Below are 27567 nucleotides of genomic sequence, written 5' to 3'. Positions count from 1 at the left end.
TATTATTTTTAGTAGTTTATGTTTAACACAGTACTGTACTGTATTTGCCTTTTCTTTTTTGTCTCTGCTGCTGCCTGATTGCGAATTTCCAGTTCCAAATGACGTGTGTGGTTGACTGGTCAGTTCGTAACTCTGGTGCTCATAACTCTGTGGTTCTACTTGTAAATTCATGAATTTCTGAAGCACTCGGATGCTACAGTGAGAGCTCCATGGAAACACTCAGCAGGAAATTAATAATTTTGTACTGAGTACTGGGTTTGGAGGGTGTACATCAGTGGTGGGCAACCTGCGGCCTGTCAGGGTAATCCGCTGGCGGGCCACGAGACAGTTTGTTTACATTGACTGTCCGCAGCTCCCAGTGGCCGTAGTTCGCCGTTCCCGGACAATGGGAGCTGCGGGAAGCAGCGGCCAGCACATCCCTGCGGCCTGTGCCACTTCCTGCAGCTCCCATTGGCTGAGAACAGCGAACTGCGGCCACTGGGAGTTGCGGGAGGCCATGCCTGCGAACAGTCAATGTAAACAAACTGTCTCACGGCCTGCCAGCAGATTACCCTGATGGGCCACGTGCAGCCCGGGGCTGCAGGTTACCCACTACTGGAGTAAATCATATGAGGCCTATGGCCACCCACTAAATGAGAAGGAAAAAAAGTAATATTGAATAACTACCCATGTTCACTGATGGAGGCAGTGGTCCTGTGGAAGAAACAGTATGTGATCATGTAATTGAAGTCTGCATCATAATACAAACGCACAAAGGAGCCAAATAAAGTTGCAAGGACAACGTTAATTCTGGAATTTATCAATTTTTGCGTGCTTGATTTTATAACCTTAACATTCTTTCAACATTTTGTTTTTGATGTAATATATAACCATTTCCACAAGACTTCTTCAGTCTTATTCAGTACATAGGTTGGATGGCACTCAGATAATGAGAGAGAGAAGTCCTGTGGAACCATGATTCATTTTGGGCCAAGTTGTGTTTGAAATTTACCTTCAGAATGAGGATTTGAAAACCTAACTTCAATATCATTGAAAATCTAACTTCAACATACCATAGTATATAACCTATCACTCAAATCAGCCTCTGAACCAGATAACTAGAGGGTAGCTAATGTAAAGCTGATTTTAAAAAAAGGCTCTCAAGGCAATCCTGGCAATTACAGGCCAGTAAAGCCTAAATTCACTACCGGGCAAACAGGTTGAAACTATAATAAAATTATCCGACACAGATGAACACGATATGCTGGGGAAGAGACAACACAGCTTTTGTAAAGGGAAATCATGCTTCACCAACCTATTGGAATTATTTGAGGGTGTCAGCAAGCATGTGGACAAGTGTGATCCAGTTGATATATTATACTTGGACTTTCAGAAAGCCTTTGACAAGGTCTCTTACTAAAGGCTGTTAAACAAACTAAGCATAGAATCATAGAATATCAGGGTTGGAAGGGACCTCAGGAGGTCATCTAGTCCAACCCCCTGCTCAAAGCAGGACCAATCCCCAACTAAATCAAATCAATCATGGGATAAGTGGGAAGGTCCTCTCATGAATCAGTAACTGGTTAAAAGATAGGAAAACAAAGGGTAGGAGTAAATGGTCAGTTTTCACAATGGAGAGAGAGAGAAATAGGGATCTGTACTGATACCAGTGTTGTTCAACACATTCATAAACAATCTGGAAAAAGGAGTGAACAGTGAGGTAGCAAAATTGGCAGACGATACTAAATTACTCAAGATAGTTAAACCCAAAGCAGACTGCGAAGAGTTACGAAAGGATTGCATTAACTGCGTGACAAGATGGCAGATGAAAATCAATGTTGGTAAATTCAAAGTAATACACACTGGAAAAAATAATCCCAACTATACATACAAAATGATAGGGTCTAAATTAGCTGTTAGTAATCAAGAAAAATATCTCCGAGTCATCATGGATAGTTCTCTGAAAACATCTGCTCAATATGCAGCAGCAGTCAGAAAAGCTAACAGAACATTGGGAACCATGAGGAAAGGGATAGATAATAAAATAGAAAATATCATAAAGCCACTATATATATCCATGGTACACTCATGCGTTGAATAGTACATGCGGTTCTGGTCACCCTATCTCAAAAAAGATATATTACAAATGGAAAAGGTGCAGAGAAGGACAACTAAAATGGTTAGGAGTATGGAATAACTTCTATGCAAGGCGAAATTAAAAAGACTGGGACTGTGATAATCACTTCAAAGGTTGTTTTTTTTCCCTCCTGCTGATGATAGCTCATCTCAATTGATTGGCCTCTTACAGTTGGTATGGCTACTTCCACCTTTTCATGTTCTCTGTATGTATAAATATCTTCTCTCTGCATGTTCCATTCTATGCATCCGATGAAGTGGGCTGTAGCCCATGAAAGCTTATGCTCAAATAAATGTGTTAGTCTCTAAGGTGCCACAAGTACTCCTGTTCTTTTTGCGGATACATACTAACACGGCTGCTACTCTGAAACTCTCCGTGCAGTTGAGAGGCCAAATGGTAGCTCTCTGTATTGGAAATGTTCTTGTCCTACTGTGAACTTTAGGGAGTGTCCGTGAGCCGGATGGATTGTAACATGAAACTATGTGTCTTGTAGATTGCGGGCTGTGTACCAGTTCCCTTTTTCCAGCATAGGGATGATTGAGCTCAGAGTGACCATTTTGAATCTGTGGGCATGGATGAATTTGTTGAGTCTCCTTAGATCGAGGATGGGTCTCCATTCCCCCTTTTTCTTTTGGGTCAGGAAGTAATGGGAATAGAATCCCTTCCCTCTGTGTTGTGATTGACCCAGTTCCACTGCACCTATTTGTAGAAGGTGATGTACCTCTTATCTCAATAGGTGCTCATGAGAAGAGTCCCTGAAGAGGGATAGGGAAGGCGGGTGGGTAGGAGGCATAGATGTAAAGGGGATGGTATAGCCCATTTGAATGATCTCTAAGACCCACTGGTCCAAGGTGATGGAGGCCCAGTTGCTGTAATATGGTCTGAGTCGGAGCCCAAAGATTTGGGTATTGGTCGTTGACACTGATGCTATGGGGAGGTGGTGCAGACCCTCGACCAATGCTTCAAAATTGCAGCTTATTTGGTGGTTGTTGGGACGCTGCTTTCTGTGACTGGTTCTGTTGACGTCTCTGTGTTCTGTTTCTTTGGCCCCGTGCGTCATATGGTCTCTACTGGCATTGAGACATGTTGTCTCTGCTCCTGTTGTAGGGCTGGTACCTTCGTCTCCTGTTAGGTGGTGTGTACATCCCTGGTCCGTAATGTTGCTCTTGAGTCCCTCACTGAGTGAAGCACTTAATCAGTTTTTAGGGAAAAGAGCTTGTCTCTGTCAAAAGGCAGATTTTCCACTTTGTGCTGGAGCTCTCTAGGGATTCCTGAGGAGTGAAGCCATGAGGCCCTTTGCATTACTATGGCCGTTGCCGTCGTGCGGGCTGCTGTGTCTGCTACATCGAGGGCAGCTTGAAGTGCCATCCTGGAGATAAGTTGGCCTTTGTTGACGATGGCCCGGAACTGGTCTCTCTTCTCCTCAGGTGTGTCCTGCGTGAAGTCCATCAGTTTGTTATAATTGTCATGGTCATAGTTTGCCAGTAGCACGGTGTAGTTCACTGTGCGGAATTGTAGTGTGGCTGAGGTGTAGACTTTCCGTCCTAAGAGGTCCAGTCTCTTCCACTCCTTGTTCTGACGTGTGGTTTTATGTTGTTTGCTCGGTTAGTAGGCTGCATCCATCACTAATGAGTTTAGAGGTGGGTATGCAAACAGGAATTCCATGTCCTTATTTGGCATGTGATATTTCCTGTCTGTGCGTTTGTTAGCTGGTGGGATGGATGCCGGGGTTTGCCACACTGCATCTGCAGGTTCCAGGAGGACATCACCGATTGGAATGGCGATTTTTGATGAAGAGGAAGTATGTAAAATCTTTAGGAGTTGGTGTTGTGTCTCCTGAATCTCTTCTAGGGGGATGTTTTGGCTCTCGGCCATCTGCCTAAACAGCTCCTGGAAGTGTTTGAAATTGTCAGGGGCCATCGTAGGTGTAGGTATGACCGTGTCATCTGGGGAAGATGAGAAATTGTGTTCTGGTGACTCCTTGTGATTAGAGTTGTCGTCCCTCTCTTCTTCCCCTTACTGAAGTACCACAGAGGGTTCAGGTACTGATGTTGTTGTTGCTGACCTTATGGGTTTCCTGTGCACAGACACAGGTCTCTGTAATTGGGCCCTAAAAGCTGCCCATGGGTCCAACTGTGGTCATTGGATAGGGGATGGCATGGGTGGGCACATCCATGGGTTCATGTTGGAAGACTTTTGCTTGTCTGTCCTTTGCGATTGTATTGGTGGGTAGTGTCCGCTGGGGAAGAATGTCCCGAGAAGAAGGCTGCCTCCCCTTCTTCTTCCTCCTCATCATTTGAGAATGGCGGAGCGATGAGGGAATGAGGCTGCTCAGGTGCTGTCAGTACCGGCGAGTCCACAGTGCCAAGTAGTGGAGAGTCAGGTGCTGATGTAGTTGGCATCTCGGAGAGTTGAGTGAGGAGGAGTTGATGCCATAGGTGCCGACTTCCCATCTGCCCGGTGGGTGCTCGAATCCCTCCCCTGCCTCTGCTCCACCTCTTCCCGCCCCTGCCCCACCCTCACCCCACCCCCATTCCACCCCTTCCCCAAAGTCCCCGCCCCACTGCCGGAGGTGCCTGGTGTATCGAAGGTGCTCACTCTTGATGAGCTCAGCCCCGATGGCAGGGATCTCGCCAGAGATCGTTTCTTTTTTAACGGTTCATGGCTTGGTGAAGACAAGGCCCTTTTTCTTGATTTCTCTGAAGATGAGGCATTCGTCCTGTCAACGGAGACTACCCCAGGGGAGCCACATGTTGATTCTGCTGTGGACGATCGGGATTTCTCCATCAAGGTTAATTTCAGACAGAGATCCCTATCTCTCCTGGCCCTAGCCTTTAGGCTGTTGCAGTGAGTGCATCTTGAGGAATGTGCGATTCCCCGAGGCAGCGGACACAAAGTGAGTGTCCATCCGAGACATCTTGCATCTGAAGAAGTGAGGTTCTTACCCACGAAAGCTTATGCTCCCAATACTTCTGTTAGTCTTAAAGGTGCCACAGGACCCTCTGTTGCTTTTTACAGATTCAGACTAACACGGCTACCCCTCTGATACTTGACATCCGAGATTGGCATGGCATCATTACAAGACGCACATCTTTTAAAAGCTGGGGATCCAAGCATTTTTAAAGCGTCCCTCTTTGGGATTTGGGGATGAAATTAAAGGGAAAACATATTTTTTTTTAACTAACTAACTACGATATTACGGCTATGTTAATCTAAGACTAACTAGAGTTAATTAAACTAACAATCTAAAACTATATTTTTCTATAGTTCGTAGGGACAGTGTTAACAGACTACGTCTCAAGCCGAGGACGGTTGAGAAGGAACTGAGGGGGTCGGGCGTGCACGTGCCAGAAGAGGCGTCAGCAGTGCTGCAAGACAACTACTGCGCACGTGCACCCTGACCAGACACTGCTAGCAAAAATCTCTGATCAACGGCGCTGGGACACACCGCCACCTGAAGTGGAGCACCCACAGGGACAGCACTCAAAGAAGAATGGAAGGAACAAGATCATATTTATAAAGGAGGAAGTCCGTGTAGTCCCTGAATTTTCTCAGAAGTGGTCAGCAACATAGGAACAATAGATGTAGGGCAGAATCAGAGTTCCAGAGTTGATGAGCAGACTGATTAGTGGGAGGAAAAGAAGCTAGCATGTAGAAGGTGACGTTAAAAGAAGGCGTGTGGGGGGATTTTAAAGTGTTTGAGTTAACAGCATATATCACAGGCATTTTGAAAGTACAACCCTGAGACCCTGGAGTCAGAGTGCAGGTGTGTCAGGGAGGAAAGGAAAGATAAACCATTGAAAACAACTGTGCTGCTTGCCACTGAGGTAGTCAGTTAAAGCAGAGTATTGAGAATGTTTATGAATAGCATTGTTTTGCAGATCGAACAGGAGGTCAAGGAATCAGGAAAAGGGAAGACAGGGACAAGGAAAGCAGGGGATAGAGATGAGATAACAAAAACGAGAACCAAGTAGAAGGGAACAGTGGATTGGGGAGGAGCAGGCAGGTCCGGAAGTGACAAAGATGAGGAGGTACAAGAGAGTTAACTAGGTTCAAAGAGGCAGGTGACAAAAGCTCACAAGTAAACATAAAATGGGCAACCTTGACAGAGCGCTAGGTGTTGGGGGAGACATGGAAAATTACAATAGGGTAATAGGAGCAACAAGAGGGAAACAGTGGGGGGAATCTGCTCAGCATCTTAGATGTCTATATACAAATGCAAGGAGCAGGGGAACAGGAAGAACTGGAAGTATTAGTACATAATTTAGATTATGACTTTGCTGACATCACAAAGACTTGGTGGGATAAACTCATGACTGGAATATCGGTACAGGGTAATAGCTTGTTCAGAAAGGACAGGCTGGGAAAAAGGGAGGAAGTGTTGCATTATACACCGAGCATACATACACTACTCCTGGGGGAATTCTGCCCCCATAAATTAAAAATTCTACACCAAAAAATTAAAAATTCTGCATACAATATTTTAAAATTCTGCAAATTTTATTTGTCAAAATAACACTATATAGTCACACCAGTTTCAATTATTTTGGTAATTTATTTCAAAATACCTGTCAGCAAGTATATCTAATAATACAGACAGACACAAAAATTCCCCCAGGAATAGAGAGTTAAAGAACCCCTAGGACAACCCAGTTCCTGCTTCTCTGCCCCTTCCTCCTCCAGAGCCTAGACGGGGGGCCAGACACTCACACCACTTCCCCCCCCAGGACCCAGCTGCGCCCTCCCCCAGCCCAGACACTCACACCTCCTACCCCCCAGAGGCCAGCTGTGGGCCCCCCCCGGCCCAGACACTCGAGAGCCCACAGCTGGCCTCTGGGGAGGAGGGGATGTGAGTGTCTGGGCTGGGGGGGGGCTGCAGCTGGCCTCTGGGGAGGAGGGGATGTGAGTGTCTGGGCCGGGGGGGCCCACAGCTGGGCTCTGGGGGGTAGGAGGTGTGAGTGTCTGGGCTGGGGGAGGGCGCAGCTGGGTTCTGGGGGGGAAAGTGTTGCACCCCTTCGACCCAGACACTCACAGACCCTATCCTCCTAGAGCCCAGGGATCCAGAGGAAGAAACAGCCTCATGCTGGGTCCCGGGCTTGCACAGAGTTTCCTATGGGCCACGGCCTCCTTCCTACAGGGCGTGCTGGGAACTGCAGATGCTGGGAACCCTCCAGTTCCCTCCCCCTCTACCCGGCAGCATCTTCTATGTGCGAGCTGGACTCTGCCAGGTCCAGCAGCCTCTAGTGGTGGACAACATCTCTGCAGCCCATTTCTGTGGAGGGGGAAGGAAATTCTACACGCCCAACATTAATTTCTGCAAAATTCTGCATTGTGCAGTGGCACAGAATTCCCCCAGGAGTAATACACTTTGTTCTAAGCTGCAGAAGGAGTTAAGAGGCAATCAGGTTGAAAGTTTCTTGGTAAGGATGAAAGGGGAGAAAACCGATGACATCACAATAAGGGTCTACTATACGCTAACAAACCAAAGGAAGAAGTGGTTGAGGGATTTATAGAACAAACAACAGAAATAGCCACAACACAAGGCCTAGTAGTAATGAGGGATTTTAACTACCCAGACATCTGTTGGAAAAGTAATATGGCAAAACAGAAAATTTCCAGTAAGGTCTTTAATTGTGTTGGGAACAACTTTTTGTTCCAGAAAGTGGAGGAAGTAACCAGGGGGACAGCCATTTTAGAGTGGATTCTGACTAACAGAGAAAAATTGATTGCAAATCTGAAGATGAAAGGCAATTTGGGTGAAAATGATCATGAAATAATAGATTTCATAATTCTAAAGACAGGAAGGAGTGAAAGAAAGAGAATAAGGACAATGGACTTCAAAAAAGTAGATGTTAAACTCAGAGAACTGGTAGGTAAGGTCCCACAGAAAGAAAATAAAAGGGATAAAAGAGTTCAGAACAGCTGGCAGTTTCTCAAAGAAACAATATTAAATACACAATTGTCAACTATGCTGAGGCAAAGGAAAGATAGGAAGAATAGTAAGAGGCCAACATGGCTCCATCAGGAGCTCTTTAGTTACCCGAAAATCAAAAAAAAGTCTACAAAAAGTGGATATGTGAACAAACTGCTAAGGAGGAGTACAAAATAATAGCACAAGGATGTAGGGACAAAATCAGGAAGGCTAAGGTACAAAATGAGTTACACCTGGCAAGGGACATAAAAGGCAATAAAAAGAGGTTCTTTAAATACATTAGGAGCTTGAGAAAGACAAAGGGAAGGATAGGGTCTCCACTTAGTGGGGAAGGAGAGCTAATAACTGATGATATCAAGAAGGCTGATGTGTTTAATGCCTATTTGGCTTCAGTCATCCCTAAAAAGTTTAATGATGACTAAATATGCAACACAATTAATATTAACAAGCGGGGGAAGAAAAGCAAGCCAAAATAGGGAAAGAACAGGTTAAAAAATATTTAGGTAAGTTAAATGTATTCAGGTCAGCATTCTAAGGTAGTTAAGGAACTAGTGTAAGCAATCACAGAACCGCTAGCAAATTATCTTCAAGAACTCATGGAGGACAGGTGAGGTTCCAGAGGGCAGGAGAAGGGAAATCATAGTACCTGTCTTTAAAAAGGAGAACAAAGAGGACATGGGGAATTACAGATTAGTGAGCGTAACTTCAATACCTTGAAGGATACTGGAATAAATTATTTATCGATCAATTTGTTAGTATTAGAGGATAATTGGGTGATAAGTAATAACCAGCATGGATTTGTCAAGAACAAATCATGCCAAACTAACCCAATTTCCTTCTTTGACAGGGTTACTGGCCTAGTGAATAGAGGGGAAAGCAGTAGGTGTGATATATCTTTATTTTAGTAAGGCTTTTGACACGCAGTCCCTCATGACATATTCAAAGTGAACTAGGAAAATGTAGTCTAGATCACATTACTATAAGTGCACAATTGTTTGAAAGATTGTACTCAAAGAGTAGTTATTAATGGTTTGCTATCAAACTGGGAGGGTGTATCTAGGGAAGTCTTGCAGGGGTCAATCCTGGGTCTGATATTATTCAATATTTTCATTAATGATTTGGATAATGATACTGGTGAGTGTGCCTATAAAATTTATGGATGATACCAAGCTTGGAGGGGTTGCTAGCACTTTGGAGGACATAATTAGAATTCAAAAGGACCTTGACAAATTTGGTGCACTGGTCTGAAAGCAACCTGATGAAATTCAATAAAGCCAAGTACAAAGTGCTTGGGCTAGAAAGGAAAAATCAAATGCACAACTATAAAATGGAGAACAACTGGCTAGGTGATGGTACTGCTGAAAAGGACCTGGGGGTTATAGTGGATCACATATTGAACATGAGCCAACAACGTGATGCAGTTGCAAAAATGGTTATTATTATTCTGGGGTGTATTAACAACAGTGTCATATGTAAGACACAGGAGGTAATTGTCCTGCTCCTCTTTGCAACTCAGCTGGAGTTGTGTCTCCAGTTTTGGGGCCATACGTTACGAACGTGGACAAACTTGAGAAAGTCCAGAGGAGAGCAACAAAAATAATAAAAGGTTAGAAAACCTGATGTGACGTTATTGACAAACTGTGACCTTATAGATCATTGTTGTCACCACTGTTATGTATTTGCAGCAAATATTGTACAAAGGTGGTCTTGTGAGGGGTCTATAAAAAGGATATGATTTGCTGGTTATGATTACGCTATCTGTGTGCATGTATCATTTTTGTATTTAAAGTTATAATTATGGCTCTATCCTGTCTGTATTTCAAACCTGTGCTATGCTTCTGGGTGACACCCCAGACAATGTGGCGTCAGCACTGCCTAGCCTGCTTGATGGCCCATTAAGGACCATCAGCTATACAACTGACCCATTGAGAGAAGGCAGATACACCTTGTGACTCAGCAAGGTATGCAGGGACATGCCTATGGACAGAACTCTAAGGTTTTTCCAGGCCATGTGCTGAGTGGCTTGTGGTTGGAACAAAGAAAGCACAAGCCACATGGCAAAAGGACTATAAAAGGCAGCAGCATCTCCATTTTGTCTTCAATCCTGCTTCTTACTTCTGGAGGAACCTTGCTACAAACTGAAGCTCTGAACAAAGGACTCAATGACCCGTCCCAGCTGGGGATGTTCCAGAGACTTGATTTGAACCTGCAGTTTATTCCATCACTGCTACCAGCCTGAACCAAGAACTTTGTCATTACTGTATGTAATTAATTCCATTTAACCAATTTTAGCGCTCATCTATATTTCTTTCTTTTATGAATAAACCTTTAGATTTTAGATTCTAAAGGATTGGCAACAGCGTGATTTGTGGGGAAGATCTGACTTGTATATTGACCTGAGTCTGGGGCTTGGTCCTTCATGAGAACCTTTTTTCTTTTACTGGGGTATGGGTTTCAATAACCATTCGTCCCCATAATGAGTGGCACTGGTGGTGATACTGGGAAACTGGAGTGTCTACGGGAATTGCTTGTGTGACTTCTGGTTAGCCAGTGGGGTAAAACCCAAGTCCTCTCTGGCTGGCTGGTCTGCCATGCATTAATAGGAAAGGAACTCCAGATTTGGGCTGTAACTGCCCTGCTCTAAGCAATTTGTCCTGAATTGATACTCTCAGTTGTGTCCCGCCAGAGGCAGCATCGTTACACCTGATCTATGAGGAAAGCTTAAAAAAACTGAGCATATTATAGTCTTGAAAAAAGAAAATTAAGGGGGGACCAGATAACAGTCTTCAAATATATTAAGGGCTGTTATAAAGAGGACTGTGATTAATTGCTCTCCATGTCCACTGAAAGTAGGACAAGAAGTAACGAGCTTAATCTTTAGCAAGGGAGGTTAAATATGAGGAAAAGCTTTCTAACTATAGGAGTTGTTAAATTCTGGAATAGGCTTCCAAGGGAGATTGTGGAATCCCCATCTATGGTGAAGCAGAAAAAATGCTCACCGGCATGGAAGAGGTTAAAGAGAGCCTTTGGGCCTAGCTAGCCCCGCCCCCATTATACCTGCAGCCAATGCCAGGCCTGGAGGGAAGAGAAAAGGACAGAGCCTGGCTCAGTTTGGGGCTGACTGGCGAAGAGGCAGGAGCTAGCTGCTTCCCTACCTGAGGGAAGGAGAACTACCTGCCCAGCTGAGGCAGCCACCAGGAGCCAAGCACCCTCTTCCTGGCCAAAGGAGACAGAGAAAGAGGTCTAGGAGCACCCAGCCTAAGAGGAACCTGGGTGGCGAAAGCACAGAGCCCTTGTGGGGGTTCCGAACCCACCAAACTTACACCTTCCACGCCTGGAGGAACCTGGGACTGCAGCAGGACGCCACCCAGTGTCCATGAGAGGGCACTACTAGAGACAAGCCACCACGGGAACTTGGATTACAGGGGCCATGCCCTGAAGGGGCAACAGTAGGAAGTAGCCCAGTGCAGCGGATGTGGACTCCCCGCTGGGAGGTCCCCTACTCAGGGATTGACTTACATAGGGCCCTGGGCTGGGACCAGCTGGAGTGGGAGGGCCTGGGTCCCCCTACTCCCCTGCCTTCAAGATTGAGGCACCTCAACCACAGAAACAGGGGGCAGGAAGTCAAGTACTCCATCCACTAGGCTGACTGGTCCTCCAAGCCCCGTATTACAACATCATTGAAGGTTTTTCAGAATAGGTTGGAGAAACACCTGTCCAGGGATGTTCTCGGTTGACTTGGTCCTGGCCTCATTGCAGGGGGCTGGACTTGATAAGCTCTTAAGGTTCCTTCCTGCCCTACATTTCTATGATTAAAAGCTCAGTAAATTCTGAACTAAAGTTTAAACTTTAAAGAAACCCAAAATAGTTTGAAAATATAGAAATGTAAGGTCACTCAAACACCTTTATTCCCACAATGATGCCAGCCTACCTTCTTTGTTCCTGTCATATTTTGTAAGATTTGAGATATATATATATATAGAGAGAGAGAGAGAGAGAGAATTTGTTTTCAAGGGTGTGACACAAACATGCCCTTACATACCCAGGCAGGTATATTACCCATGTCTGACCATCTTTTCAATATTTCACCCAAGGGTGTTGTTTGTGATCTTAGCTTTTGGCAAAGAACTAGCTGATTGTCACGGTTATTGAGTGATATTTGCATAGGAAATAATTTTAGAGTTATATAACATGTTAATATTGGGTTTCAAAACTGTTAAAGTGAAGCTTGTCACCTGATTTGAGGCGGGTCGTAGGGCTCACTCAATCAACATTGAGAACAACGGACATCCATTGAGCCAGCCTATGTTTACTGTCTGGAACAGGTGTAGGCTTGAGGATTTAGAAAGACAAAAGAACCCTAAGAAAACACTCTGATTAGGGGACCTCTTGGGTAAGAGGCAATAGTCTGTAACTGTATAAGAGATGACAGAAGAACACAAGATGTGGTATTCTCGAGCAGGGGCATCTCTCATAAAAGATGGATCCCAGCTTTCTGGACTGGACAAGTGCTGTAGCAACTAACAATTGACTGAGCAACACCTGATTAGATAGGAAAAAGTATAAGCTATAGAGCGTCTTTTAGGTTTTTCTTTTACTTGTTACCTTATGTTTCCAAACCCTTACGCTTGCTTTTATTTTAATCTCAATCTTAACATCCGTTAAATAAACTTCCATTTGATTTTACTATCGACTCGTCTAAAAGCCTTGTGCACAGGAGAGTGTTGTACTGAGGTGAAACCAGAGGACTGAGGTGCACTGCCTCCAGAGACAGCACATGGGCGTACACTGCAGGTGTCCAGAAGATAAGGGACTGGGCACTTGAGTGTAATAAAGTGGAGTGTATAATTTGCTAGGGTGCAGAGGGAAAGAGCAGACCTTGCAGAGCATTTGTTTTGCCAGCAGTCAGTGGCTGGGGAGAGTCTCCCGAGGTGGCATAGACAGGTCTCCCTCCCACTGTAAGCAGGTGGTAGTGATTCACCCTGGACACCTCAGATAACCCTTTAAAGCGTTCAAAAGGGCTTTCAGAAGTCTGTATCCTACAGACCAGTGCTTCTCAAGCTATCTGATGTGGGGGACCAGCAATTTTTTTTCCCCCGATGTGCCAGGGACCGGTGCCATATTATTATCCTATTCGACGCTCTTATGAGGAAACTCACCGCGGACCGGCAGCCGATGGCTCGCGGACCGGCACCGGTCCGCGGACCACCACTTTGAGAAGCACTGCTATAGACCATACACTGATACTGTGTTAATTTACTGTATGATCCAGTGCCTACTGAACATAATGGCAAAGCTTCCGTTGACTTCATTTGTACAGTAGGATCAAGCCTTGAATGAATGAATGAAATTTTATGAAGGATAACAACTGTCAAATAAGTTTCAGGTTTTTGCAGTTTTGTTTCACTTTCTTTGAACAAAATCTTAGTTTTTAAATATAAATTGAGTATCTTTTGTAGCCAGTAGATGGCATGCATTACCAGAAAGACTAAACTAACATAACAAGATTCATTCCAGTAGCATGATTGCTGGATGAGCAAGAAAAATGTAGCTAATTTTCCAAAATGTAACAATTAAATACAAAGTTTGTGTGACTAATGGTGGAAATAGAAAATTTAAAATAATGGTTAAATTTACTTGAAAGTACTTACATCTTAGTTTGTCTTGTATTTTCCCACCACACATGGTTGCTAACATAGCTTTAACTGAAAACACTGTCAACTTCCCATGGCCCTCACTGAAAAATAAAATACATGATAAATCATTACTATATGGAATGATAAGAACAAAAATATTTCAGGGTCAGAAGAAAAGTTCATTTATGACTTCCCTAACTGCTATGCTTTATAAAACTATTTAACAGTTAACATAATGCAAAAAATGATAGTAACATTTAGCTTTGTCAATAAATTAGAACAGCTAACAGGTAGCCGATGACAAATCATGTTCTCTTGCAGAATTATGGGCATTCTATTGATGAAGAGAGGCTTGCATTTGTTTTACCTGTCCCACACTACCTACTACATGGTGGTACCTGATTATTAGGAGTCATTCCTTTCTGTTTAGAATATGCCTGTTTAATTATGCTTCTTGCTTCTACTGCTGCCCTTTCTCGGGAATTCCAACTCTTTATGAACACTGACTGACGCTCAGAGAAAGAGGTGGTATTCTAACAAAACAAGTTAGGTAACAAGATATTCTGAACATTCTGAGTAGAACAGGAACAAACATGGATGGTTGTTATTCTAATTAAAGCCACCTAGACTGCTGCACTATCACGAACAGATGGCACTGTCAGGCAACCATTTCCTAATGTCAGCATGAGAAAAAAATTGTACTAATTCCTTATAAAAACAATGGAAAGATTTTATTCAGCACAAAGTGGTATGCAAAAACAACTATTCTCATTTAAAAAAAAAATCACAAAATGCTTTACAAGGAGGTAAAACACAAACAACATATAGTAACAGAGGATTATAGAGGCTATAAAACTGTGATCTCAGGATAAAGCCATTGTTAATGCTCAGTATGGAGTTAATTTAGTAGTAGTTGAACATAAATTAGGAGTACCAAGAGCATGTACATGAGAGTGGATAAGCAATTAATAAATTCTGAGCACTATACTCCTAAATAAAATTAATTATCTATATCATACTGTATGCTATGGATAATACTTTACAGATTTCTTACAGCAACTCAGAAAAGACAAGATAGTATACATGTGGAAGAGGAAACTTGGATCCTCTTCAACCATTTCCTTCTGGAGAGGAGACTCCATCTCTTCTAGAAATAAGATTTCAGAAGAGAAATGGGGGATTGGAGGCAGTCATTCTGGATGACATGCAGGACCCCATTATCAGATGTTCTGTTCCCAAGATGGTAGGAAATAGACCAAGTGATCTCTAAAGGGAGAAAACTAAATGTATTTAGTTCTGTACTCCCAGTAGACCCACCAAAACAGAGGCTGGAAGGCTGAAGATTGTGGCTGCCTCCAGAAAAACATTTCAGTCATCTTGTTTTATTTCTGTATTGTCTCTTAGCAGCTTGTTGAAGAGGCTGCCTATGAGAAACTGGTATTTCATCTGTGCAAAGGAAGATAGAAAACATTGTCTTGGTACGCGAAGCCTCAAAAAGAGAACCTCCTCTTGGGCAGGGAGGTTGGGTCAGCCATACAGCTCTCGCAGCTGACCTTGCCTCCTTAGGGTACATCTACACTTATCGTAGGGTCGGCGGCAGGCAATCGATGTTCTGGGATCGATTTATCGCGTCTGGTTAAGACGCGATAAATCGATCCTGGATCGATCCCGGAAGTGCCCCGGATCAATCCCGGAAGTGCTCGCCGTCGACGCCGGTACTCCAGCTCGGCGAGCGGAGTACGCGGCATCGACGGGGGAGCCTTCCTGCCGCGTCTGGACCCGCGGTAAGTTCGGACTAAGGTACTTCGAATTCAGCTACGTTATTAACGTAGCTGAATTTGCGTACCTTAGTCCGAAGTGGGGGGGTAGTGTAGACCAGGCCTAAGTGTGCTGTAAGGTCCATTTTATTGCTGAACATTCTTTCTTTCTTTCTTTCTTTCTTTCTTTCTTCCTTCCTTCCTTCCTCAAGGGGGGATAGCTCAGTGGTTTGAGCATTGGCCTGCTAAACCCAGGGTTGTGAGTTCAATCCTTGAGGGGGCCATTTAGGGATCTGGGCCAAAATCAGTACTTGGTCCTGCTAGTGAAGGCAGGGGGCTAGACTCAATGACCTTTCAAGGTCCCTTCCAGTTCTAGGAGATTGGATATCTCCATTAATTAATTAAAAAGATCACAAATTTGAACTGGGCATCCACAGAAAGACTAGATGAGTTCAACCATGAATGTCTGTAAAGAGGCTATAAATCTTGCCCCTGCATCAAAAATGTCATATGCTACCTTCAGAGGCTGAAGGCAAGTTTTTTTTTCCTTGGGCAACATCCTTAGCCAGCTTCTGCTGGATATACGGCGATTGGTCAAGAAAAGGAAGGAGCTGCATAGCTTGCCACCTCAATACCCAGAGTTGACTTTCCTGCCAAAGGCGTCCAATCTTCTCCCTTCCCTGCGTGGAGGGGCAGAGAATGAAGTTCTCAGAGACTTTGCTATGATAACTAATGCATTTGCAGGAGGGTAAGCAACAGAACTGAACCTGGAGGACTTGGTATAAAACAACCATCCATCTTTTGCCTTTGCAAGCATGGTGGTAAGGGATGCTAAATGTGCCCCTTTGGATAAAGAGCATTACCTTCCTTTTTTCTCTGGACTGTAGGATGTTGAAGATGCCTTCGCTTTACTGCTGGGACAGACGTGGGCTGCAGCAGTAGGGCTCCAGCCACCATGTTGTTGAACTGTTTTGAAGTCAACTCTGGCAAGAGATCAACAGCCCATGTTATCTGGGGAGATCATGTCTGTGTCCCAGGATCATCCTGTGGAGATGTGACCTAATCTCTGTGCTCAGAGTGCACGTCAGAGATGTTAGCCAGAGATGTTGATGGTAGCAGGGCTTCTGACTGGAGTTGGTGGCATTACTGTGTACCCGCTGAACACTTGGGAGAAGAGGGATAACTGCAAGAGGAGATGATCTTTGTGTATGCCTATGAACATATTCTCCACAGAAAGTCATCAGATCACAAGGGACCTCTCCCCAAGGAGGCCTATAGTGCCTTTACAAGCAAGTTTTATGGGAACTAGAAGAAAGATTTGTTCTAGTTTCAAGCCTTCTGTTGCAGGAGTCATCAGGAGAGTCCTCAAAGCACAACTCTGTGTCAGAACTAACAATGACTGTCCCCACAACAGAGGGCTTGAGACTACTAACCTGGAAATTAAAGTTACTTACCTGTATTCAGGAGTTCTTCAAGATGGACTCTTCACCTTCACATGCATGGATGCTCCAACCGGCACACCCTGAACAGGGGAACCCTAGCTACTGTTGCCCATTGGGGCACTCCCTCACCCCTATTTTCAGATAATGTCAAATGTTCTGAAGTGAAAAGGGGCAAGGCGCTCCAGCTGCCTCGGTTCCTTCCCCTATGACCAGGTCCGTTGGTAAGACAGACTCCAAGGAAGTGGGGAAAGGTGGACGTTTCCATCTTGAACAACTCCAGTTACAGGTAAGCAATTTTTATTTCTTCTTTAAGTGTCCTCTACATATTGCCACTCATGGGATGAGCTAATGAGCAAAACATCAAACCCAGAATGGTGGGATACAGAGTCCTAATTGAACAGTGATTGAAGCCTTATCAAACTTAGCATCACACCTAGTCTCTAGGTGTGATGAGTAGTGCTTAGTAAAAGTGTGAATTGAACTCCATGTAGCTGTTCTATAAACCTCTACTAGAAGAGCATATTTAATAAACCTATAGCGTGTGTCTTTGCACTGGTAGAATGTGCTCTAAGCCCTTCAGGAAGTGGAATACTCACAAGTTTATATGCTTCTTTAATATATAGTCTCATCCATATAGATAGAGTTTGAACATTAACAGCTTGGCCCTTGTTTTTCTCCTTATAAGAGAATAATAGATTGTGAGACTGTCAAATGCATAGGTCTGTCCAAATAGTATGCTAGAACTCTTCTGGCATCCCATGTATGCAATTTGTCACCCACTCGGCTCTGAGGTTTGGGAAGAAACACTGGTAAAAACTGACTTATTGTGATGAAAATCAGAGACCACTTTAGGCTAAAACCTTGGGTGAGTACTCAACACTACTTTAACTTTATGAAAGACAGTAAAAACTCAACTCACTGAGGTGAAAGCTATTATAAAGGCTGTCTTAAGAGATAAGTGGAAAAAATGTACAATATCCCATAGGTTCAAATGGGTAATGTCAATTTATGTAAGCACTAAATTTAAATCCCAAGAAAGTACTCAGTCTCTCACTGGTGGATATAAATTATTACGACCCTTTAAGAATCTCTTAAACGCATCATGAGCAAATACCAATTTACTGTCTCAGAAATGTGGTATGCTGAAATTGTGGCTAGATGGATCCTAAGAGGACAGAGAAACACCTGACCTTTTGAGGTATAATATTCTAATATACAACTAATAAATATTTAAATATACTAATAATAGGTGCAGTATATGTATCCACATTACATCAGTTAACTCACAATAAAAGCCTTTTCCAGTTATGATAACAACACTAGTGTGTAGACTCTTTCCTTGAATTAGCCAGAACATTTTGTAATTCTAATGAACAAGATTGTTCTAACAATCCCAGAGTCTTTTGGCCCAAGCAATGAAGTGATGGAAGATCTGAATGATACACCTTCCCTTGCTGTTGTGACAAGTCTGGTACTAATGGTAGGAGACTAAGAATCTGTACCTTCCCCTGTACTTGTGAACTGAGTCTGGATATATCACTGCTATCTGGACCACAATGGCACTATTCAGATCATCTTGGCCTCGTATTTTATTTTATCTATCACCCTCTGGTTGGGATGGAACAGTGGGAATGCTTCGCTGCCAACACTTCTTGTAACAGAATTGCCTGAAACCTATTCTCCCTCTCCTTTGGCTGGATTGCAAACATGAAGGTGCCTCCTCCCAAGCATGCAAACATTAGGCACTTAAGATATGGATCCAGAAGAGTCCCAGAATGATTCCTAACACATCAGTTGGTCATAGTTGGAAGGAACTGAAGTGGCTGGAGCATTATAGCACTTTTATACCCTTGCCTCAGAATGTTCGCAGAGGGAGGCATGTGAGTGCTCCAGTTGGCACTACTAGCTCGGGTTCCACTATTCAGGCTGCAACAGTCACAGCATCCTGTGACACCCTGGCACCCCCTTATTCATCACTATCATATCATTAGGATAAGTTTTACACAAAGTATGCCCTGTGAGGTGTCATTCTAAAAATCTTGATCTGCTAGACAGTAATATCTCATTGGATTGTATGTGCTATTAACGTATGGGAAGTTATGAAGTTTGGCTATGTAGGTGTTACTGAAACATGTTGTGAGGTTGAAAACACACACAAGCTGCCTTTCAGGTACAACAGTAAAAAGGCCAAACAATGTTAATGGCTTATTGAGGAAATGCACACAAGCACAAGGATTACCCCAGGAACTGTGTACAGTAGAAACCTCACAGAGATAACACTACACAATGGGAACTGTTTGACCCAGGTCACAGCAAAAGAGCTTTCTAGCGAGTGGGAAGAAGATATAAAAGGGGGGAAATGACATCATGATGGTACCTCGTTCTCCCTAAAACAACACCTGGAAACATCAGAGGAACAAAGACTGAACTGGGGAAGTGATGGTCCCAGGCTAAAGGGATTCTAGGCAGTGTATGAAAACCTGGGAAACCCAAGCTGCAAAGCAAAGGCAGTTTGTGCCTTAAGAATCTTCCAGCCTGTTTATCACTCAGGGTGAAAATTTGCTAATTCATATCCTACTTATCTAGTATGTTAAGCTCAGTTTGAGTTTTTGTTTATTTACTAAGTAATCTGTTTAGATCTGTTTGCTATCACTTATAATCACTTAAACTCTATCTTTTTGTACTTAATAAACTTATTTTATGTTTTAATCCAAACCAGTGTGCATTTGACCAAGGTGCCTGGGGAAAATCTCAGCTTGGTTACCACAAGTGTGCATGGTCCTCTTCACATTGAGGGAGAGATGGACCCGGTATTAAACCCATATACTGGCAAGATTTGACCAGGGCTGGATGGTACTGCTCTGGGGTCCCAGGCTGGGGAGCTGGTGGTTGTCACAGCAGCACGGTGTGAGGGGGAGCCCAGGCTGGTGGGTCAGAGGGCTTAGTGGTACCCCTGTTCCAGGTGGCACCCTGGGGGGAACCCGTCACACATCCATTAGTGGGAATGTGCAGAGGGCACCTGAAGAAGAACCAGCCCCTCCTCTGAGTCTCCTAAATTCAATGGGCACTGGAGTAGGGTGTCAGGGAGAAGGTACTGGAAAGTCAAATACAGTACCATTGGGGTCAACCGGAACAGACACCGTGCAGTTCTGGGTTTGGTGAAGCTTCTTTTTGTGGTGCTTTCTGAGAAGCCTTTTGCATAGCCCTCTCTTCTCTTTGTGCTTTAAATGAGCACAGGAAGCACTGAAATGGGGAAGGCCTGTGGGTCCGGGGGAGTCAGCACTGGCAGGCAAGATATGAATGGTCTCGGAGAGAACTTTTTGTAATTTGTTCCTGACACCATAACATCAGAACTGGGGTCTGGGAGCATGGGGGAATTGTCCTGGCACCAGGTATAGAGGTCTTGGCTGGCATTGAGGATGAAGTGTTGGCACTGGAATCTTGAACCTTGGATAGCTTCCAATTTGAGGAGTGCTTTTACACTGACCAGAGACAGGCAAAATAGGAGCCACAGGCAATCTTTGGTGCCATGGATGTCTCAACAAAAAGAATAACCCCAAAGACCTTCTCTTTCCCCACTATCAGGATGCAGAGCCTTCTCAGATCCCACCTTAACAGGTGGTGTCAAAGTCAACTTATGCAACTCGGAAGTAGTGTGTTTTGGAGCCAGTAGAGACTGGTCCAGGCATGGCACAAGCCCCAGCCTGGAACTTTAACTGATGATCCCTGTTGGGTCAGGAAGTAAAGGCAGCCAAGCAGACATCAGCTCTGACCAGAGGGGCAGAATGGTCTACCTCTGCCAGGCAGAACACAAACCAGGAAACAGCTCTGAACTATTTATAGCTAGGAAATTATCTAAGAAAGCTAAAATACCAAGCTATGTACAAGAGAAAAAGTGTCTTAGTTGTCTGGCTTGGTGAGACATGGGCACAGTTCTGAGGTTTCTTATATCCTCAGTCCTAAGCAGCCAGAAGGAAGTGAGGTGGTTGGGGCTCCCACCTCCTTTAAATAGCCCTGAGCTATGATCATTCAGTGCCATAAGGTAAGTACACAGCTTTCTAGAAGGGTGCAAAACACTGACACAGGCTCTTGAGACCCCATTAGTGGGAACAGGAGGAAGTGCTAGATACGTTGTCATAGGAAACTTTCACATGCTTAGCTCCATTATGGTTGGGCTTTAAGAAATTCTTTTGACCTTGGAAATTGAAAAACTGGCCAAGGGAACGAGTCCCCTGAGAAAATGTTGGGGTTTACTGGTTTACTTCAAGAGCAGGCTGTTCAGATTGGCTCAGGTCCACTTGTGTTTCACTCTCACACCAAGGAAAGTTTTGAAACTGGAGTTTTATTAAATTTAGAAATAAATAAAACAAACCAATCAAAAAAGTCACCCCTGGTTGCACAAGCCCCATTGCTGCTCAGTCCTTTCAGAACACAATTCTGCTGCTGCAACCGGAGCTTTTCCCTTTGCCCCTTTCAGCAGAACTTCAATCCTTAAAGGGACAAGACACAGGTAAACTCACAGATTCCAAGGCCAGAAGGGAAAACTGTGATCATCTAGTCTGGCATCCAGTATAACACAGGCCACAGAACGTCCCCAAAATAATTCCTAGACCAAATTCTTAGAAAAACATCTAATCTTCATTTAAAAATTGTCAGTGATGGAGAATCCACCATGGCCCATGGTAAAATGTACCAATGGTTAATTGCACTCACTGTCAAGAATTTACACCTTACTTCCAGCCTGAATTTGTCTATCTTCAACTTCCAGACATTGGATTATGCTATGCCTATGCTACACTGTATTTGTTCCCCATACAGATACTTATAGACTGTAATTAAATCACCCCTTAACTTTCTCTTTGTTAAGCTAAAAGAATGAGCTCCTTGAATCTCTCTCTATAAGACATGTTTTCTAATCCTTTAATCATTCTTGAGGCTCTTCTCTGAACCCACTCCAATTTAACAACACCCTTGAATTGTGAGCAGCAGAACTGGATGTGGCATTCTAGCAGCGATTTCACCAGTGCAAAATATAGAGGTAAAATAACCTCTCCTCCTACTCAAGATTCCCCTGTTTATTAATCCTACAATCTTATTAGCTCTTTCGGCCACAGACTCACACTGGAACCACAATGTCTATCCCTGACATTCTCATATGAGTGCTACAGTCCCCCCTCGTAAATGTAATATAATTCCAACACTTCCATTGAAAAAACAAAACATATAGTCCAGGGGTTCTCAAACTGGGGGTTGGGACCCCTCAGGGGGTCGCGAGGTTATTACATGGGGGGCTGATAACCTCCACCCCAAACCCCGCTTTGCTTCCAGCTTTTATAATGGTGTTAACTATATAAAGAAGTGTTTTTAATTCATAAGGGGGGGGGGGTCCGCACTCAGAGGTTTGCTATGTGAAAGGGGGTCACCAGTACGAAAGTTTGAGAATCACGGAGTCCATCCATCTGACTTATTAGCAGTAATCCACGTATTCTACACGCTCATAACTGTTATTCCCTATTGACAGTTTGGGCCTCTCCTGTGTCACAAGTGCTGGTACTAATGGTGAAAGTTTCTGCATTGCTCTTCAGTTTATTCACAAAGCAGAAAGTTTCTGCAGCAATTTTAGTTCCACTATACAACTAAATAATCAGTTTTGAACACCCTAAATCCCCAAAGATTTTCATACCTTATGAATAAGGATACAATTTTGTCACTGAGGTCACATATTCTGTGACTTTAACAGACCTGTGTGACTTCTTTGGCTTCAGCCCTGGCCAGAGCTGTGGGGCTGGAGCAGTGACTGGGGACTGGGCTGGAGCAGCCCTCCGGGGGCTGGAGCAGCAGTGGTCAGTCCCCGCCACCGGAGCAGCAATGGGCCTGGAGTAGCGGTTAGTCCCCACTTCACTGCCCCTGTTATTTTTAATAAAAGTCAGGGACAGGTTGCAGGCCTCCATGAATTTTTGTTTACTGCCTGTGACCTGTCTGTGACTTTTACTAAAAAATACCCGTGACAAAATCTTAACCCTATTTACTCTCTAATATTTCCTATATTATCAGTGGTTTAACCATATAGCGCCAAGTGACAGTGCATATGTCAAGCTATTCAGAAAACGTATTAAATTAACATAATTACAAACTATCCAGTACTATAAAACACTTGATATAGAGCAATATCCATACCATAGGTCAATATCACTTCTTTTATCAATATTACATCAGTCTTGTATAGAAAACAGGATAAGGTACAGGAATAGGCACTTGTTATGACATGTGACAAACATGAGGACAATCCCTGGTGTATTCACCAGTCCAACAAATATTGATAAGTATGTGTCCCTAAATGTTCATATGTCAGCGTCTGAGGGCCTCTTATCGCTCTAGTCAGATGACCTTGAATGTCAGTGGATTGTTCTGGTGATCTGCCCTCTTGTGTACTACTGGTTTCAGGTTTCTTGGCATAATCTGGCATTCATGAATTTCAGTGCTTGGGGCAAATGTTACATCAGTTTGATCAGCAGTTTTCAAATTTACAGGATCATCATCATCCTTATTTCCCAATCATAGATTAAATGTTTCTGCTTCTGGATTCAGAGTCTCTGTGCCATGGGCAATATCTGGTACCATTACGTAATGTCGTTCATCTTCACTCTCAGTATCAGAATCACTGGAGTCCAAGTTCCAGTCCCCATTTTGATCTCTTATTGCACTAGTTTGCCTAGTTCTCTGTGTTGTCTATTGTGGTGATTTAGAGGGTAGTGTAATCTCCAACGGTAAGAAGTCACAGGGAAGAAAAAGATTGTGGAGAAGAACTCTACCTCGTCCTTCTCCATCTTCTGCTTTTACTTCATAGACTGGACTATCCCCTTTCTTTTGAAATACTACATTAATATTATTTTCCCAACAGGATCTTAATTTGCATGGTCCCCATCTCTCTGAAAGATTCAGGACAAGTATTCTGTCACCTGGCAAGCGGGCAGCACGGTGTACTTTCTGGTCATACTGATTCTTAACATGAGCAGCAGATTTTTTTTACAACATTTTGATGCCATTTTATAGGCTTCTGAAATGTTGTCTCCAATTCTCAATGTAGTCTTTAAAGTCCCCAGGTCAGAGTTTATAGATAGATCAAATGTGAGGTCAATTGACAAATATGGTCATCTTCCATATAACAAATACAAGGGTGCAGCCTCATTTCATGTACAGTTATAGGCATAGAGTCCTGTGGCACCTTATAGACTAACAGACGTATAGGAGCATGAGCTTTTGTGGGTGAATACCCACTTCTTCGGATGCATAGATTGCATAGAAGGCATAGATTGCCTTCTTAAATGAGTTCCTTCTATTCGACTTTTGTCTTTCTGGCAAGGTTTTCAACCTAGCCAGCAGAGGTCAGTTCAGCCTTTCTACTTGTCCATTGCACTGTGGGAGTGTGGGGTTGTGTGAAATGTTTCACTTTTACAGGAGTGCTGTAACTTTCTGAATACATTATTTTCCAACTCTGCTCCTCGGTCATGCTGGATGGGATGGGCAATGTTATGGGAGAGGGCAACAGCAAAAAAGGAAGGTTGGGAAAGGAAGGAATAGCTAAGGGGGTGAACAATATGAAACACTACAGATGATGTTCCAAAAAATGCGGAGCTGCTAATTAACAGTTGGAACTCTACAGCTGTCATTCAGAGATTCCACAGAGACAAAAACTTCTGCCTAAAAAGAGGGATAAGTCTAATGAACATGATCAACCCCTGTTGCAAGAAGACTGCTAGGAGGGGACTTGGATATATGTTTAAGGGTCCAAACCAAACCAAAAGAAAATGCTGCACTCTGAACAGACAACTGTGGTCCTTCTTTCAGACAGAAGATTAGGTGTTAGCCCATTCCTTGGCAAACTCTAGGTGGGGTCAAGACTTAGTATCAAAACATATGTTATATTAACATGATCTTATGCACCAGATTTAATCAAGAAACTGCATGTACATACATTTGAGACTCTCCTATCATGCAATTTTACAGCAAACTCATACTACCATTAGGTTAATGTTATTTTCTATTTTAATTAGCATTTCACAAAAAGGATTGGCTACAATATGTCCCAGGAACCAAACATGGCCAGCTAAGAGCCCTCATGCACAACTTGGTTGCCCTTTATCTTTAATCCCAATATGTGGCCTGTAGAGACATACAGGTCCCAGCAGGCAGTGATTCATCTTGCTCAAGAACAAGATTTTAAAGATGGATCACTATATTAAAGATGTGCAATCTGCTCCACTTTATAAAATTTAGGTGCAGCCCTTAAGCAGGGTGTGCCCAAATAAATGAACTAGTTAAAAAAAAAGGAATTCATCTGGAAGAGTTACTAACCTGTCATATGCGGCTATCATGAAGTTGAGGAGAAGGCTGATGGATTGCTCCACACTGATCTGGTGAGTAGAAGGAAGGCGTTTATTTAGCTGGTAGTAGATGGATGAAATTATCGTTTCCAGTCGAGAAACACTGATCTCTGTGTTGTGATCCAATGTATTAAGGCCATTGTCTCGGAAGGCTTCAATCATATTCCAGATATCAACAAGATGAACTAAAAGTAAAGAAAGAAATTAACTGTTATTTTTTGTAACGTTCAGTTTTACTCTCTTAGACACACCACTTTTGGAGAACATGTTAATTTTTCGTATTTTAAAAAAGCAGAATCCATCCTCTAAACATGCTCTAAAAATTCAGAAAGGGGGGAAGAGGGCATCCTATTAAAATCACCAACGTGGAGAATAAATTATATTCCTCACAATGTGTTTAGTCACAAAAATCTCACAAGAAAACCTTTCAATTGTCAAAATCAGGCTATAGTGAACATTTAGTCTAATCATGTTTTATTAGTTCTTTAAGAGCTGTTAAACTACAGTATATATTCCTGAAAAAAAACTTAAGACTGCAAAGTGAAGCACTTAAAAGTCAGGAAGTGTTTTAATTTAATTTTTTTCTCATTCTAAACCATAACTGTGCTTCGTTGTGTGCATGCTTTATAGCAAAGTCTAATTACTGGGACATATTTTAGATCATGCAGGCAACCTTCGCTTTGACATTTCCAAACCTGAATGCTTTTCTTAGAGTTTTTAGGGAAAACAAAGAAACTCCATCATGTGCAGCTATTTCACAGACACCAACAGAGTATTCTATGCTGCAAAATATGTGGCACTCCAAGAGGCAAAGGTTCTTATGGACCGTTGCTTCATAGGAGCTTGCACCCTACTCACTGAATACACATTTTTGATCATTGAATGATATGGCTTTGCAGTGTCTTGTCTGTCTCTTTCCACAGTAGCCTTCTAATAAAGTACAGAGCAAGGCAGGGTTCCCTTTATAAACATCACTTCAACCATTCTACTTCCTTGATCTTGTCATTATGACAGGTACCTTCAGCAGTGGTGCCTAATCCATTATTGTTAGTGTCGTATTTGTACTGTTATGATCAAAAAGGAAGGGAAGCCCAGTGGTTAGGACACTAGCCAGGGACTTAGAAGATCTTGGTTCAATTCCTGATTCTGCCACAGAGTTCCTGTGTGACCTTAGGCAAGTCACTTAGTCTCTCCATGCCTCAGTTGCCCATCTGAAAAACAGGAATAACCACACTTCCTATTTCTCGGGGGTGTCTCGTGGAAAAATACATTAAAGACTGTAAGGTGCTCATAGTATAGCCAGACAAGTACCTTAAGTAAATTGAAGCTTTGGTGGAACTGAAAGCCTAACACACCAAGCCACTACCCTCATAGGGCACTTTATCTTTTCCATTTGCCCTGTGGACAGTAATCCCTCTGGGAAAAGGATTATCTTCAGTTTTTCTTCTGCAATGCTGAGCACATTTTTGGTACTAAACAAATAAGTACCAGGTCAGCTTCTGAATAAAAAGAGATTCACACAGTCTTCCACCCATGTACGTACAAGGCTGTTCCTCATTTCAATATTTCCATTTGCACCTTTGGAAGCATAACTAGTATAAATGAAATCTGAACATTCTAAAGAGTTGGGCTTGTGTTGCTGACAAAACAGCAGCAGCAACAGCACACGTAGTGTATTAGGAACTCCTATAATAAACCAGTTTCCCCCACTCTTACCCCTGGACCCGCACATAGCCCCATCTCCCCACGTCTGGGGGTGCCATGTAAGGCAGGAGAGTACCTACCAGTTTGCACTCCCCTTGACCACTCATAGGACCAAGCAGCCCATCTCCCTCTGGAATAACAGCCTTCTGCTGCTGCCAGCTAATAGAATTATCCCTGTAGCACAAGTAACACAAAAAAGCATCCCAACCAACTCAGGGTATTTCTATATTGGATATTCTGACAGATAAAAATAAAATGGTCACTGAACTAGAAGTTGATGGTTGCACATGAGCACAATCAAATTTCATTTTTTGGGCACACAGACACAATATAGTCCTGGAACAGTAAGTAAAGCCTTGTGTACATGGGGGATTTAGTTCAAATTGAGTTGACACATATTGGTAGACCATACTAGTAGTATGCACATGGGACTTCTGTGCCTTCCTTCAATTTGCATTATTGTGTCCTGATGTCAGGGGCTTGGTGTGTCCTAAATACTTGGCATTCTGGGAGGGTATCCCATGGTCCTTTGCTTCGCTGTTGTGCTGTGTGCATTAGAGGTTTTTTGCTGCACATTATGGGATGTGCAGGGGAAG

The 27567-nt window shown here is 43.3% G+C and overlaps 1 protein-coding gene across 1 annotated transcript in view; it reads right to left on the bottom strand.

Annotated features, from left to right (window-relative positions):
• DTNB (dystrobrevin beta) overlaps nt 1–27567 on the bottom strand; it is a 292486-nt gene that overhangs the window by 215007 nt on the left and 49912 nt on the right. The window contains exons 3-4 of the mRNA XM_029913228.1: nt 25239–25452; nt 13700–13785 (exon numbers count right to left, since the gene is read on the bottom strand). Coding sequence (XP_029769088.1) covers nt 13700–13785; nt 25239–25452 — 300 coding nt within the window. The remainder of the gene's footprint in view (nt 1–13699; nt 13786–25238; nt 25453–27567) is intronic.

The sequence above is a fragment of the Terrapene carolina genome, unplaced genomic scaffold, assembly GCF_002925995.2.
Source record: "Terrapene carolina triunguis isolate 2854851 unplaced genomic scaffold, T_m_triunguis-2.0 Scaffold523, whole genome shotgun sequence".
Taxonomy (NCBI): Eukaryota; Metazoa; Chordata; order Testudines; family Emydidae; genus Terrapene; species Terrapene triunguis.
This window is presented reverse-complemented; position numbering and strand designations above follow the sequence as displayed.